This window comes from Papio anubis, chromosome 3, assembly GCF_008728515.1.
Source record: "Papio anubis isolate 15944 chromosome 3, Panubis1.0, whole genome shotgun sequence".
Classification (NCBI taxonomy): Eukaryota; Metazoa; Chordata; class Mammalia; order Primates; family Cercopithecidae; genus Papio; species Papio anubis.
The window spans coordinates 115,276,743-115,294,562 of record NC_044978.1 but is presented as its reverse complement, the minus strand read 5'-3'; the positions used below and the strand labels follow the sequence as shown (position 1 = coordinate 115,294,562).

The 17,820-nt window shown below is 36.2% G+C and overlaps 1 protein-coding gene across 6 annotated transcripts in view; it reads right to left on the bottom strand.

Moving 5' to 3' along the window:
• The window catches only part of SLC4A4 (solute carrier family 4 member 4), a 494,300-nt gene that overhangs the window by 100,048 nt on the left and 376,432 nt on the right, over positions 1–17,820 (bottom strand). For all 6 annotated transcript variants that reach the window (XM_031664484.1, XM_031664486.1, XM_031664485.1 and 3 more), the window contains 2 exons: positions 11,803–11,936; positions 5,447–5,718 (listed from right to left, as the gene is read on the bottom strand). In XM_031664484.1, coding sequence (XP_031520344.1) covers positions 5,447–5,718; positions 11,803–11,936 — 406 coding nt within the window. The remainder of the gene's footprint in view (positions 1–5,446; positions 5,719–11,802; positions 11,937–17,820) is intronic.

Here is a 17,820-nt window from a genome sequence, read left to right as displayed (position 1 = left end):
TTTTATGGCTGCATAGTATTCCGTGGTATATATGTGCCACATTTTCTTTATTCAGTCTACCATTGATGGGCATTTGGGTTGGTTCCAAGTCTTTGCTATTGTGAATAGTGCTGCAATAAGCATACGTGTGCATGTGTCTTTATAGAACGATTTATAATCCTTCCGGTATATACCCAGTAATGGGATTGCTGGCTCAAATGGTATTTCTAGTTCTAGATCCTTGAGGAATCGCCACACTGTCTTCCACAATGGCTGAACTAATTTACGCTCCCACCAACACTGCAAAAGCATTCCTATTCCTCCACATCCTCTCCAGCATCTATTTCCTCACTTTTTAATGATCGCCATTCTAACTGGCCTGAAATGGTATCTCATTGTGGTTTTGATTTGCATTTCCCTAATGACCAGCAATAATGAGCTTTTTTTCATGTTTTTTGGCAGCATACATTTCTTTCAAGAAGTGTCTGTTCACATCCTTTGCCTACTTTTTGATGGGGTTATTTTTTTTTTCTTGTAGATTCTGGATATTAGCCCTCGTCAGATGGATAGATTGCAAAAATTTTCTGCACAATTCTTAAAAAGCAGGGAAACAGGCCCTCAGAAAATGTTTGTTGATCAATGAATGAGAATTTTAAAAGCACAGAGAATAGAAGAGAGAACAAGTGAGAGTTGGGGGGATGCCCATGTTCTGTTCCCTATTTCCAAAATTCTAGTATTTACGTTTTTGAATAAATTAAAGAGATTCCTCTTAGAAGAACTGAACACCTCACCTCTAGGACTTTAAAGTCTTTTTCTTAATGACTATGTATAGTATACAACACTTTTGTAGTCTCGAGATTCAATGGAATAGTATTAATTACTCTAACTACAATGCACTGAAGCCTTAACATTTTTTTTGTAAATATAGTTTAAATGTTTCATATTTGTCTGTAACAGCACACTGGTTGTTAATTTTTGGGGAGAAGGCCGACTTGCAGTAGAAGCCTTGTTAGTATCTTTCCCTAGGAAAATGTATGGGAAAATTAAATGTTTGAAATCTTTAAAGAATACAACTATTATAAGATTAAACTCACTGGGGCATCTTTTGTAGGATAGTGAGACGAAAAAAAACAAATTTTTACTCAATGTCCGTTAGGTGCCAAACAATTTTACGTATACTATCTCATTTAACCTTTATATAAAGTAACCTCTAAGAATACGCACAGTTACTAACCCAGTTCAGAGATTATCAAACAAAGACATTAAGTAATCAGCCTAGTTTAGGGTAACAACGAAATTTAAACTCAGTTTTGTTTACTCTAACGCACACAGTATTTATACTTTATCACATTAACATTTCTAAATTGGGATGTTGGTGATCAAATTAGATATTGTGTATTATTCTTCAACTGGATATTTTTTAGTTCTCGCTTTTGGCTTTTGAACTAAATTATCTTTTTTCTTACACACTCTGCTTTGTAATCGTCGAAGTACAGTGGAAAATTTAACATCCATTTCCTCTACTAATTAATAGCTATCCCATTTCTAAGAAAAGCAAATCTTAGCACAAAAACCACCCATGTATGGCATGTATCCACTCACATATGTCAAACTTTCTGACTGATTTTCCTACTAGTACTTGCAACTGAGCTTCCTTAGTTGCTCAGTAAACCTATGTGCATGACTTGGGTTACCAAGCAGTAGTTGGGAGTAAAATGAATGGAGAAAAAAGTGCATTTAGAAAAGAAAAATTAGGAAATGATTAGGCTTTCTGGAAGCAAGTGAGAAGTAAAAAGAAAAAAAAAGAGAAAAGGAAGTGTTGCCTTGACAAAGCACACACATACAAAAAAGCCACAATATATTGTGGCCATGAAGAGAGGTTTCTTTAGTAATTAGTGGCCCCTATTTCCATTCCTGTAAAATCATTTCTCAGTTTGCAGGATCACGACTCCATCTGTGCAATTGCTGGTTCACTGTTACATACTGTCCCAGTGTTGAAAAACAAGTCACATGCCAGTTTAAATATTATTGACTCATTGAATTATTTTACTAAGAGTGCATGTTGTGATGAAAGGCCAGTCTTTTGTTATTTTTAGAATACTTACTTGAGCTGTATATGCAACTGTATTATTCTCTCACTATCATCTTTCAGTTTGATATCAAGAAATACTAAATTTATGATGAATCTATTCAGTTTGCTACCAAAAAGCAGTAAGGTTATGGAGAAGTATTAACATTGTCAAAAAGTACTAAGGTTATGGGGGAGATACACAATCATTAATCTGATGGGGTTTTGTTAAATATGAAATTATCATGAAAATGCAAATAACTATCCATTGCCTTTTTCCAAACCACAAACAGATTTCATCTCCATAGTTTCAAATAATTCTTCACATTCACATATATATCTTTCATGAGTACCAATAAGAGGTACAACCAACACTCTTGTCACAAAATGGGCCAACTGCCCAACAATGTATGCCTAGAAGGAAGGATGACAAAGACAGGTCTGTTTATTCTATTACTTACACTTCAAGGCTAAATACTAACCCTAAATTTTAAGGATCAGTAATAGCAATAATAATGGCAGCTAATAGTTGATTACTTATTACGTATTAGAAACTGTCATAAGAATTTTATCTGTAATAGCTCTTCTTTTTCCTTCAAAATAAATCTATAAGGTAGGTACTATTATTAACCTTAGTTTACAGATTAGGAAGGTGGGGCTAAGCTACCTTGGGAAAAGGTACTTGCTAAAAGTCACACATTTGGCCTTAGCCAAACCAGGACTTGAATATAGGATCTTCTAACTTAAAAGCCTTGTGACACTACTTTATTGGTACCAACTAGAGGTAGCAGGAATTGCCAGAGTCCTTCTGGACAACTTCCTAGTTATTCAGCACTGACTTTTTACACAACCTGGGAAAAACTGGACAAAGGAAAAGCTATCACCACTGATGCCAGCACTTGCCATGCAAGTATATAGATTCCACCCTTAATGCCACTTTTTCAAAAAAAACAAAGATCCTTCTTGGAAGGAGGATTACATGTAAAACCATAGTACTTTTTATAATTTGAACACATTTAGATATGTCTTCCTTAGTTTCATGTTACCTTCTCTAACATCCAAATAATAAAACAACCAACACAAGTTTCCATTCGCCTCAGGTAGGTATGGGGTTGACATTAAATGGGTTTTTTCTGTGTGACAGGTGTGCTGATAAAGCCCTCATCTGGCTTCATGAATACCTCAAAGTACTTTTTTTCCTTTAGAAAATCTTAGTGTATGATTACTCAAACCTGTCTAAGAAGTCATAAATAAACGTATACATATATTTATATATAAATTAATACATGTAAGACAAGGCTGAAAAATCTCACAATTAAATGTTTATAAAGCCAATATTTTGAATACCTGGACTTCCCTGAAAGTCCAGGTTGTATGGTTATTGGGAGTTTTATCCCCCTTCTCTCCTAGGAAGAGCTCCATATAGTTGAGTGACAGTAACATCTGTGTTTCTCTGGGGAGCACATTTAATTGATTCTAATAATAATATATATCAAGGGTGGAGTGATATATATTGTGCTTGTTTCCAAGTACTTCTTAAATTATCAAATATTTCAAATCAGTATACAGCTGAACAGTAGTTAGCTTTTGTAACTATATGGCATTCTTGTTAGTCTGAATCTTTAAATTTCTACTTTGTATATCTTTCTGCATTGCTTTAAATATGGGTTTTATTTTAATGTGTGCCGATTTTTCTTAACACAAAAAGAATCCATGAGTGCAAAGCCCAACAAGGCCCTAGCTTGTCATCAGTGTTACTGACTGCCTCATTGTGAGGGAAGTAGTGTTCTCTTTTCTCTCAATTCAAGACACATATCGGTCTTCTAAGACTTCTCCACCAATGTGGCAGAGAAGAATGAGTTGCATACCAAAATATCTAGGAACAATCTGAAACGGCATGCCACAAGCATAAAAATAATTTGTAGTATCTTGCTTATTTTTTAAATTCGTAAGCATTCTGCATTCTAGTCTATAACCATGTTAGTTTTACGGTAAACATTAAGAGCTTTTTCCTCAGAATCTATAAATCACAGTGGATACTGCATGAATGTGCCCCACATTTGTGTCCCAGCCTTTTGAACACTGCTATACTTCTGGTACTAAAAGACCTCAGTAAAATGTATGGACTGTATATCAATTTTTATTTTAAGGGACACAGACCTGTAGCTAATTGCATGACCTAGGATCACCAGTGCTACTAACATTTAATTGTCTGACACAAATGCCTATCCCTTTTTCTGTTTCTTTTTTTTTTTTTTTGACAGAATCTTGCTACCCCTTCAGCCACTTGAGTAGCTACAGGTATGTGCCAGCACACCCGGCTGATTTTTCTATTTTTTGTAGGGACAGAGTTTCATAATGTTGCCCGGACTGGTCTCAAACTCCTGGGCTCAAGCAATCCACCTGCCTCAGCCTCTCAAAGTGCTGTACAAAGAATAATATAGACATTAATTCCTTGCAAATACTGCAGTTTGAGTTAATTTCAAAATTATAGGCAAGAGACACTGCACCCAGTCCTTATTCCTTTTTATACGAGAGAAGATCTAAAACAACTTCCCTCAGAGTAAATCCTTTTTTGAAATGCCTTTCATATTATAAAATGGAATTTTATCATGGAATTACTCCAGCAAAGAATTCCAAAGACCAAGCTGAACATTTTTTTTTTTTTTTTGTGAAAAACTTACGATATCAACTCATGTTTGGTATGATAGATTTTAAAGGGCTAAGATATAGAGAATCACATTCCTTTCCAGGAATTACTTTTGTTTTTATGTCCTTCTGGACTCTAGAATATAAATCTACTCCTAGAACATCACATTCCTTCTTTCATTTCTTCTTCCCTCTTCCTTTCTTTTCTTATTTGTCTAGCAGAGATAAACTATAAAATTCTACCGCTAGGCAATTCCAATCTGAATTTCTTTTTTCTTAATTTAATGCTTCAAATTGTCTGAAGTGGGTTAGTATCTTTTTCTTCTATAAGCTTAAAATCATGTATTAAAAGTTTACTTAAAGGAAGAGATTCCTACACCAATAAAGAAGCAGCAGAGGGTAAGTTTGTCACATATTTATATCTGTTAATACATGTATCCAGGTCTCCCCACTTATAAAATCAAGAATAATGTACACATAAATTCCTTGCAAATCCCACAGTTTGAGTTAATTTCAAAATATTGAGTTGGTTATTTTCACATTCCAGAGCTCCTGGTCTCCTTTCTGGTTGAATCATGCAGCTAAAATACCTCAGGCAATGAGACGTCAAATTCAGTAGCACAGTTTTTCAGACAAAAAACAAGACTAATTCCTGAGGACCATGACAGCATGCTGAAAATATGCAAGCAAGGAGCCTACACCTTCCTCCAAATACAAAGCAAGCATAAACACAAAGTGTGATGCCCTCACCTGGGTCAGGTGGCACACAGGCACAGGAAAAGAGAGTGTTGTAGCCCACTTTGAAGTTGGAGTTGATGGGGTAGTAATCTGCAAGCTTGATCATCTTCTTGAAAGCATCATAGATAAAGATGAAGCTAATCAGAGAAGAAAAGCCCTCCTCCGTGAAACGTGTGAAGTATTGAACCAAGAAGCTGGCATCAGTGGCCACCAAAATGAGACACAGGAAGGCGGACCACAGGCCAATCCAAAGGCGAAACTCCAAATAGTCAAAATTATTGTCCCTGGAAAAAAGAAAGAAAGGTGTTTAGATCCCTCCTCCTTGGAACACAAAGAATAATATAAAACTACCAAATGTCTACAGAAAGATTGACAAAAATACAAGATCACCTTTAGCCACTAAATGTGAAACTCTATTTCAGCCAGAAAGCACTAAGTTTAAGAATTTAGTCTAATGATACAATTTCAAAACAATAAAAATTTGAGGAAAACACATTCAGAGTAGTTATATCATTAATATGTGAAAACCTTATTATTTTTCTCATTCAAAAAATATGGTCCCTACCTTCCTAGAGTTTATAGAGTAAATAATTTGCAAACCTAACACTGGTACTTAGTATGTGCTCAATAAATGTTTGTATGAGCTTTATGGGTTCATAAAGACACTAAGATCAATATGTTTTCTGTCCCTATGTCATCACAGTCTACTGAGGGAAACAAATCGATAAATGTATCACACTATAAAATAGTAAGTGATAATGTTACAGAAGAAGGAGTAACTAATTCTGGTTGGAAGGAAAGAGGAAGTTGCAGAAAAAATTCAAGGTGTTCAGGGATAAGTAGTAGAAACTTTCTGGACAGACCAGAGAGAGCAAGGCCAGGAAGAGGAAAAAGTAGTTAAAAAGATAACATGGCACAAGATGGTCTGTACTGCTCACTGTGTGTGGACAGACTGCCACCAACATGAGGTGGAATTAGAAATATGAGCTGTCATCAGATCAAGAAAGGCTATCTTGCCATGCTACTGCCAGACCCTTCCACGTCTTATGGAGCTTATGAAGTCTGCCCATAGATCTGATATTCTTCTGCTGAAGCTGGGTGTGAAGCATCTTGCGACCAACATCCTTCTGTGTTTGTCCCACAGCAGACTTAGAATAGGCTACTTCTATCTAAGGAGATCACCGTCTTTTGAGGCCTTTCCCATTTCTTACAACTGAATTATTAATAGTTCAAGATTCACAACTCTGAAAGGATGGGTCAAGTGTTAATGTCTTACCATTTTATACTGATTCCTTTAAAAGTATGTGGAGAGTGCTTTATAATGATTTCTTAAACTCAATTTATTTGTGATGAAAAAGCGGGTAGTAGTATGTATTACTTGCATGAGAATAAGAAAAAAGTCAAGGATTGTGCATGCTGGACACTCTAGAACCTTGCTTTTAGACAATGAGTTTCTGATAACTGTTGATGATATATCTTAAAACTTTCCCATAGGCAATCAACTCTCCACCTTTATCAGCACCAACCCAATCTTACCCAACCCACAGGTAAGTTTTTGCCTGATACACACCCCCTCATTGATATCCTTACTGATATCTATACTTGCCTTACTGAAAGCCATTTTCCACACCACAGCCAAAATTATCATTTTTAATGAAAGTCAGACACCCCAGCTTAAAATCTTTCAATAGCTTCCCATTGCCCTTAGAATAAAATTCAAATTCTTTACCTAGCACAGTGTCTCGCACATAGAAAGTGCCCAATAAAGACTTGCAGGATGAATAAATGCATGTCTGTACTTAAGACTTGCCTGAGACAGTTACTGACACTGACCTATGAACTATATCTCATGCAACCAAGACATGACTGTTCCTGTGATAGCTAAAAATTATAGAATATTAGAATTCAAAGTTCTTTAGGTACTGTGATGATTAGTTTTATGTGCTGACCAGGCTACAAAGTGCCTAGACATTTGGTCAAACATTATTCTGGGTGTTTCTGTTAGGGTGTTTTTGGAGAAATAAACATACAAATTGGTGGGCTTTGAGTAAAGCAGATCACCCTCCATAGTATGTGGGGGGGGAACTCATCCAATCAGTTGCAGGCCTGAATAAAACAAAAAAGATTGACCTTCCCCAGGGCAGCAGAGAATTCTCCAGCAGACTGCCTTTGAACTTCTGCAACATCAGCTCTTCCTGGTTCTACAGCAGACAGCCTTCAGACTCAAACTGGAGCATTGGCTCCCCTGGGTCTCTAGCCTGCCAGCCTTCTCAGCCTCTATAATTGCATGAGCCAACTCTTTATAATAAATCTACACACACACTCACATTTTATGGGTTCTGTTTCTCTGGAGAACACTGGCTAATACAGACACCAATCTGTCAAATTACGTCTCATTTTATAGGTAAGGACACCAAGACCAATGGAAGTTAAATCATTTATCCAACATCAAGGTTTTAATGACAGAGCTTGACCAGAAGCCAAATCTCTTGATTCTCAGGTGTTCGTTTTAAAAATTATAGCATGGTTCCCCATCTGATTTGCATTTAGCTCTAGATAGGATGAATATTAAAAGTCATTGTCTTTTGTTTCTCTCTTCTTATCTAATCACGCAATTGAAATACATTACTGAAGAAGGAGATTATTAATACTGGGGTAAGTTATCTTCGATAGACTTTATGGGATCCTTCTGAAGATGACTTTTACTTTCCTTTGCAGTTTGCTTTATGTCCAGAACACCACTGCTTTAATCCTATGCATGCCTATGTGAGATAAGTAAACTATAGAAAAAATTGAGTTCTAGAAATTTCAGATAATTTACATTATCATACAATGAGTCAGTGTCAGAATAACAACTAAGAAACACAGTTTTGTTACTTCTGAGCCAACATACTTTTTCCCTAAAATAAAAATTTTAAACAATTACCTAGTTTTGCTACCCTAGCAAGAAGATGAAAGAGCAATCTTGATTTGTTTTAGGAATACTAGTAGTTGTTTATAGATTTAATGTTTACAGGATAGGATGAGAAACAAATCCATTAACTAGCTAATGGTTAGGAACAACATTACTTTGGGTACAAAGGAAAAGACACATGTATAAACTTAAACCTTAGAATCTAAACAATATACTAAACTAGCTGCTTTAAAAGACTTAAGCAATTCTAGAGTAGTTCAACAAGAATGACCCAAATAAAGTCAATAAAGCCAATGGCACTTCATTATGAAAGTGATATGTGTAGAGCATCAAGAAGAAAGAGGAATAAGAAATGAGAAAAATTTAAATAAGTTGATCATCAGTAATGACTGCAGTAAAATGGTATTATTACATCCAATAAATTCCCTTCGTGCCAAATTTAAATAGCAATTAAGTTTTAAAAAGCAACAGGAAATGATATTAGAGACCAAAGAAGAAATTATGGTGAATTAGAAGGAAAAAATAGATTCATATCGTTATGGCACCACTCAGTGTTCTAGATATTTCGAATCATAGTTTCTCAGTAGCATAAAACCAAGGATACAGATAAACCGAAGAAGTCATATCTGAAATATGCTACAGAAATTAATGTGCAGCCACTGACAAAGAAATATAAACTCCCTAAAAGAATACACCCAGTAATATCATGGAAGAATTTAAAATTTGAAGGCTTAAAAGTAAACTGTTTAAAGAATATAGGAAAAAAAATACTGAATGACCAAATGATAATAATACGAGTTAAAATTCAACCTTAATTGTGAAGTTTTTATATAGCTTAGAACACATTGCTGAAACATCTTTCAGATTCCTCACTCAAGTAAAAAGAAGGAATCTAATTATTATTGTGATAAAATGTGTAAAAACAATGCAAAACGGATTGCAGAATTTGGGAAATAAAACTACAAGTGTCCTTTGAAAAGCTGTGAGCTATTTTCTTCCTTCTATTACTGATTTTAAGAGATGGCAGCATATCATTCATATTCCTTTAAAATAATTCTCCAGTTTACAGGGCAAATATCAAAACCTCAGAAATAAATCCATTATTATACAGAGTTTGAGTCCAGTGAACCTACAAAGCAAGGATCTACCTATTCTTCAACAGTGGTAAAACATGTTGGGGAAAATCTAGGCAAGACAAAGTAAAATAGTTCTTACCTGAAGGACTTTTTCAGATCTCTTGCATGCTAAAGTCTAAAGTGAATTACCAAGAGGTGGGTATACGGTATACAGCACTTCCCAGACTTACTGGGACCACAGAAGTTTTTTTTCATGGAGCGTGGAATAAGACTAGTAATAGATGAAACACACTTTGGGAAATAGTGATCTATCCAAATATTTTGTATCTAGACAGAATATTATCACTGCAGGTGCTATTACACAAACAAATGATATAGCATTGTGATTAAAATAATGCTTGCCACATATTACTCAGTGATGGATTTAAAGCATGGCTTCTCCAATGTTTCTTGTTGATTTACAACTGTTATCAAATAAATCACTTGGAACTATGTTATGTTACCAATTATGATTAAAAAAAAGGAGAATGTGAAAGGAACTTGCTTAGTAAAAGGAAATAATCTGTATCTCACAATTACTTAAAACAAACTGGGATGCAAACATTTTCTGTAGATTAAGGCTCTGATCACATTTCATCCAATAAATCTTTCTGCAAAGTTTGTGCATGTTTGTTCCTGTTTATAGTACATCCTTGTTTAATCTTTCTACAAAGGCTTTCTTGTCTCACACAATGTTTCCTTAAACATATAAAAACTGTTTGACTCTTTCTATAAACTGACATGAATAAAATTCTTTCCAACGTTCTGAGAATTATGAGAAAGGATTTATAGTAATAATTACCTACAGAAAACTCACAATATTACTTAATATTTGGAACTTTTTACATTCTCAAAAGACTCCTGCTGATGTCCTCAACCCTGTTTTCAAAAAAACTGGTTTTAAATCTTCTTTCCCGCCTCCATCCTATGACTATTTTTGATAACACACACACTTTTAAAGGCTATATATGAGTCCGTTAAGTCCATGATGTACTATGAAGGTAATGACAATTCTAAAATTAAAATCCTAAAACTGTATAACAATGTAAGACTATGGGAATGCTGACAAGGAGTGCCAGCAAGGCATGACACATTCTTCAATCTACCTAAGGATTGAGATCTGCCAGTAAAGGCGATTCTCTCTTAGAGGTATCAATTACATTAGAAAGAGGGTAGAAGACCCAATCTGATTTTGAATCTACTTGTGTATTAATGTGGCCACTTGGATAATTCACTTAACTAATTTTTCCCCTTCTTAAAATGATCCATCAATTTCTAAAAGAAAATGCTGATATCATAATTATGATGCCCATTAGAAACGTCTAGTGATTCCTGAAGAGACTTGGACTCTGGAGTCAGAAAGCAAGAATTCATATCCCAGCCCCACTGATGACTTGTGATGTAATATTAGGCAATTTGCTTATTGTTCCTGTGCTTACTTTTTCATCTATAAATCAAGATGTGGTCCCTACCTCACAGGATTGCTGTAAGAATTAAATGAGTTAGTACATATATTAGGATAATACTTGGTACATGATCAACTCTCAATAAATGTTAGGTATTTATTCAGCTGAGTTTTGGAAGCTATCTTTAGTTAAGAACATGAAACTGGGGGTGAAGAGCAGTGGATTAAGTAAAGAGCATCCTGTCTCATTATTGAATGATGTGAACTTAATCAATTTAATTTCTCTAGTATGTTGGTCAGGATCATGGCAGGAAATAGAAGGCATTCTGAAGTAACAACAAATGGCAAGGCACTCAGGGACCATCAACAGCAGGAAGCCACTACTAACTTCAGGCTTGAAAAGGCCAAGGAAGGAATAGAGCTACCAGAGCCTGGTGAGGGCTAGAGTCAAGGTGGATAAGCCACTTGACAGGGGCTGAAGTCCTCAGGGATAAGCACTGCCAGAATGCTGTGCTAAAACAAAGATGGTGAGCTGGGGAGCTGGGGAAAGGCAGACATACTCAGACCTCTCTCTCTCTCTCTTCCTGTTCTGTTGGTGCTCCCCATTAGCCAAACCCAAGAGGAAGCCAGAAGGCAAAGGGGCATGGGTGCTGCTGTCCACAGGCATCAGCCCCTAGAGCATAGGGCAGGACACAGGAAAGAGAAGAAGTGGGAAGGGAGCAAGGACGCACACAACGTAACAGTCTCAGTCGAATCACACCTGAACAAGTGGTGACTACCTAATTGCTAAGACCCTTTCACCTCTCACATCTGAACATTCCAGTATTCTGAGTGATTTTTAGATCTGCCTAATCACTATTCTATGCTCTATCTAGCCTATAAAGGTTCTACAATTAAGCAATTCTAATTTGCAATTAAATATGTATGTACATACTTGCTGAAATTAAATAGAAGCCTCTCAAAAACTAGGACAGGTCCAGTGCTGCTCAGAATAGTGAGTGGTTGACCAGCAAAAAGGCAAAAGATGGCTCCAGAGACAGCAGTGCCTAGGAAACTCTCCAACACGCCCTAAAATAAAGAAAATATAAAATGTTAAATGAAACACGTCTTTTTTCTTTTCATTTGTGATGTCACTAGGCAAACAAAGCCACGTGAATATACTATTAGGAGGGTCTTAACATATAAAGAATGAAGAACAAAGGCTCTTACCAATATGCATATTGCCACCATTTATTTCACCTTACATACAATTTAGTCATTGTTCCCTACTCCAAGGGTCGACCTGCTCTAAAGCACGATAATTACTATGACGGCTGGTGTATAGGAGGCAAAAGGTGGCTCTGATCCTTACTAAAATACTAACTGAAGCTTCTACACAAAAAGTCAAATGGTTAGAAGTGACTTGGTATTTTTGGTGGCATTTTCCTCTTTGTGGTTCCCTTCAGTGTTTTAGCCTGATTTCGCCTTGCACATAGTAGGCACTTATAAGTAGCTATCTTTTATGCACAAAAGCTACTTTTTTTTCCCTAGATAAACACCTTTGAAGTAGAGAGGGGCACAAAGGGGACCAAAAAAGTGATCTTTCCTCCATTCTGCAACTTCTAAAACACCAATTTCAAAAGACATTCTCATTACATTTTCAGTGTCCAATGTAAACTTATATAAAAGCTTCAATTAACTATTTCTAGAGAAAATATATGTGCTGGAACATAAACAGGTAGTCTTTTATGGCCACATTTCCTTTTAGTTACATCTCTGGAAATCAACCCATTATTTTCCTTTAGCATAATAAAAACAAAGGATGTCAACAAGGATCATCAATGATGTCAACAAGGATCACTGACTTACAAAACTGTCCTAACTTTCCTAATCACATCACTCCGGACCAATGCTTTCAAGGATGACAAACTAGCCTGTTTCCTGTATTTTTCATTATTTCAAACTTTAGTTATCAGTTTAGTCAGTAGTTAGGTTGGTGCAAAAGTAATTGTGGTTTTTGCCATTAAAGTAATTAAAGTAATGGCAAAAACTACACGATTACTTTTGTACCAACCTATAGACAAGCATATGTGTATTTGTAGGAAGGTTCTTTTGTAGACATAAAATAATATTTTACGAAGACATGATTTTTAAACATAAAAAGATGACAGAAACCCTTTATTCAATACATGAAGCTATAAATCTGAACATTAAAATTTGCAAAATAAAACATTTTCAAATGAGTAAAGAAATTCTATAGCTTTAAAGGACACAATAATATACTCAGTGGTAGACAAAACAGTGGAGCAAAATCATGTGATCTCTTGGTATAGGAAGAGTTCTCTCTTCAATTAAACAATAAATTACCTGTTCTTAGAAGTATGATTTATGTCACAAAAAATAAGCCTTTTAATTGAAACCACCCCCTGACTGGAGCAGAGTGGATTTCTGGGGAATCTGCAGCGCCCCTCAGCCATTTCCTGTGACCCTCAACCCCTGAGTTAACCTATCCATCTGTCAACCTCACTAGGCCACCTCTTACCACTGTCCCAAAAGTTCTCCAGCAACTTCTCATTCACTTATCATTTTTAAAGAAAATACAATATACGTAAAATGATTATGAAGAAATTGTTTTTCAAATCAACTTACAAAACTTAAACACAGTAAGTTCCACTCAAAAGCTTAGGAGACCATTGTCACAATAATTACTCAAAATATTTCTTATGCTACTTCAGAGACAGCAATATTCTCCACAGACTGACACTAGCAGTACCACATGCTCCTCTTTTAAGGGTAGAATTCAATTCAGAAAACAAATGAAAGTCCTTTAGAGCAGCACTAGACAATAATAGAGTTGGGATGACGGTGGATAAAAAACAAGAGGTGACAATTAAGTAGTAAGACTGGTTTCTCTCATGGCAAATACACACACTCTGAAAAAATCCAGAACAAGTCCAGTTCATGCAGAAGTCTAGGTTTGAAGCCTGGCAGGAAGGTCTCATAAGGACTTCCATTTACATGGATGTAGGTCCAGCACATGGCTGAAGGGTGCCATCTCATTATTTATAGCCATTCCGCAGAGAGACTATCTTGCTCATTCTTCCTCACAGGGACAGAAACCAGAATAACAAGAAAGGGCAGCAGAACCAAGATGTATTTATGCAGAGAAGACAGAAAAGTTTCTCCTAGACCAACAAATAGCATTTACCTTGATTTCTTAAACATTTAGACATTGAGATTCAGGGGAGTTAAATGATATGAACAAATTCACATTCAATGTGACATAAGTCTTTGGGTCTTTAGTGTATGTACTTGCCCAACCAGACTTCACCCCTCGTAAGGATAAAAGGTGTACCATAGGCTGGGGTTTCAACCCTTGTGCATAGACAGTGGGCTTTCTACGTCTTTATAATTTATCTTTCTTTTTTTACAACTTACACCAGTGTGTGCATAAGATGAAAAGTAGAAACTTGAATGCTTCCTGTGGCAGAACAAGCTATGCTCTGGGTGCATGTGACAGGCAGATACACTACAACATTCTTTATCAAGCAAGGAGTGATATTTCTTATCATTGCTATGGGATCAAGACAGCACTGACTGAATGTAAGGGAGAATATAAAGGGGAAAGGAGCAATTCAAAAGGAGAGATTTTTGCATTCTCTACTTGATTTGACACAGCTACTAATCTCGGGGAGGATAAGAACAGGGTCTTCTGGCATCATCCATGTTTCTCTTTCTCTCATCATGCTATCCACCATCTCTACATGTGGTCTGTAGGCACTCAGCAAATGCTAAAGGAACGAAGAAGCAAGGCACAAATCATACTCCAGGTTCCACCTATCAAAGGTCAACAGGCGTTGTTGCTCATTCAGTAAAGATAACAACCAATTTCTTCCAGAAAACCACTTTAATTTATGGAAACCATGCAACTGTTAAAAGGCAGATTATTTTTATTTCAGTACTTGATCCTTTGGTAAGTACTACAGTTTCCATTCTGTTGCTGACAATCTTGAAACAGAGACAGGTGATTGATTATACACACTGCACTGGAAACTTGCTTAAATTTAGAGATGTTTCCAGTATTTCTGAGAAAAGAACTATTTGACATTTTCCTCTTCACAATACAGAAATTTAAAAAACAGTATCAATTAATAACTCTAGTTTAACTGTAACTAAAGTTTAAAGCAATTTATAAGGTGAACTATCAGAAATCTCTTTGCTGATTTATTATATTCAGTGTTCGCTGAGACAAAAAGGAAAACAATGTGTGGATATGTGTATTTTTAAAAGCCATAACTCATAAAGGTATTTCTACACCTGATTTCTCAGAGGAACAAATTTCCTAGCAATTTATGAGGCTGCGGACAGTTGAACTCTGAGGTGTGGAGCCACAGGATGCCACAAAGTGCTCCAGTCCATTTTGGTTGGGCTTTCATTCTATTCCACTTCTGATCATGTGACACCACTGTAGAAGAGTAGAAAGAGCAAACAACTGGCAGTCAGAAATCTGCAGTCGAGGCTCCGTTCTGCCAAAGAGAGCTGATGGTCTTAGAAATGTGACTTCACCTCAGTCAATTTCAGTATTTTTATGGAGAGGAAAAATTGAGATACTAGGGTAGAGCACTGGACTCCGGAGTCAGACAATCCCAGATTGACATCTATACCATATTATTTCCTAGACCAATGACTTTACGCAAGTTATTTAACTTACCTATGCTTCCTGGGGTTAGTATGCGTGTTAGATAGATAATGTATGTAAGGTGCTTAGCATAGTCTCTGACTGATAAAATGATACATGGCAACAATACGTGTACTGTATGTATTTAAATATTAGATGACGGCCAGGCGTGGTGGCTCACACCTGTAATTCCAGCACTTTGGGAGGCTGAGATCAATCTACCTGAGGTCAGGAGTTCGAGACCAGCCTGGCCAACATGGAGAAACTCTGCTTCTACTAAAAACACAAAAATTAGCCGGGCATGGTGGTGCACGCCTGCAGTCCCAGCTACTCAGGAGGCTGAGGCAGGAGAATTCCTTGAACCCAGGAGGCAGAGGTTGCAGTGAGCTCAGATCACGCTACTCCACTCCAGACTGGGTGACAGTCTCAAAAAAAAAAAGAGGAGGTTGGACTGGATAGTCTGTAAGGTCTCTTCCAGGTGGCTCAGCACAAAGAGCCTGTCGTGGAGTCAGAGACATCTGAATTTAAATCTCAGTTCTACCAGTGACCAACTGGGTAACCTTTCTAAATCCTACTTCTCTTCTGTAAAATCAATAGCTACTTCACAGGATAATTATTTGGATAAAATGAAAGAATAATATGTAAAGAGCTAAGAACAGAGCCTCGTATAAAGCAGAGATACAATCTAATGTTGATTTCTTTTCCTTGGCTGCTTTTCATCACCTTCTTTTCAGCCTCTCTCTATTATTTCTTTTTCCTTTAAGAGACGAAGCAGATAAAAAGAAATGATATGAAAAGATAAAATTAGTCTTCAGAAGAAACAGGTAAAAAAAAAAGCCTCTTTAGGTCTACAGTATTTCCCAGAGCAAATTTTCAATCAACAGAAATCTTAAGTGGCAACACTATGGCCATTGAGAGCCATTTTACATTCCTTTGCATCACACACAAGTCAATGATAATAAACAAAATAGCTTGTTTTACTTGACAGCAGTGAAGTCAAAATCGATATCCAAAAACATTTGTGAATATTTTTCAGCTTGTATTAGGGTACAAAATTAAACCAAGGATGGCCTGTGTTTTTTAAAAGTCAAGAAATTAGGACAAGTCCCAGAATAGTAAAACATATTTTTTACTAAAAGAAATTAGACCATAGGAGCAAGATTCTAAAAAAAATTAAAAGCCAACCACAATTTGTAATACCAGCATTTTATGTCTTTGAGCAACTTGGGACAAGGGCTGCCAAGGCCACCATTACCTGTCATGGCTAATGCAAAGCAAGCACATTCAAGATGATAAAACATTAAATATTAAAAATCTATGCTGTCAACTTTGACTTTATTGCAATTTGGTTTCTTCATGTAACACTAAAAAGTGACTTTTGTTGTTTTATGTCCTTTTTATTAAGGACTTATTATTTTGATTAATAATTGTAACCCTGTTTAGGGAGGCTGAGTGACAAAAACAGAAGGGGAAAAAAGGCTAAGGAGAAAAGTGGTAGAACAGCCTAGGAAAACAAAAAATTTTCTCTTTTTTTTGACAATTTCCCACCCAGTAAGTATGGAAAATAAAGGTGGCATCACAAGATAAAGCATTTACCAACATTACTGTTGTGTTTCAGGCTTTAGAAATTTTTTGTTTATAACAGTAAAAAGAAATGCCAGTCCTTGTGGTGGTATTCATAAGGAACTCTGCAGCATACTGAATAATAAATTAGAAAATTTAATTTTTCTAGATAAGCCTTTGAAGCTAAAGTTTAGTCAAGAATTATGAAGTAGCCCAATGCCACTGGAAATAAGTAGTCAGAGAGGAATTACCTATCTGAGTTTTGATGTCAGGTCACCAGCATAAGCCAAACCACATGATCAAAAATAAGTGGAGAAATGATTCAAGTATCTAAAGCAAATTTGGGTCACATGGGAGTCATCTCAGAAGATTTTTTTAATACAAAAAATACTGATTCTTTATTTCCACCCTAAACAATTAAATCAGAACCAATGAAGATAATGCCTAGGGATTTGGTATTTTTTTAAGTTCCCCAAGTGATTCCCATGTGCCCCAAATGTGAGATGTACCTCCCCTTCTCCTTCAGAATAGCAGTAACGATTGGTCACACAGACCATTCATCTACACTAGGGAAGGAGACTGGATATGCAACCTTCATTTTTTATTTCCCCTGTGTAGCTGCAGCCAATAAATCAGTGATTTCTGTCCTGACAGATCACAGCTGCCAAATCCTTATTGCCATCCACTCTGCCTAAACTACTTTGTCGTCATAAGCAGGATTTCTGTTTACAA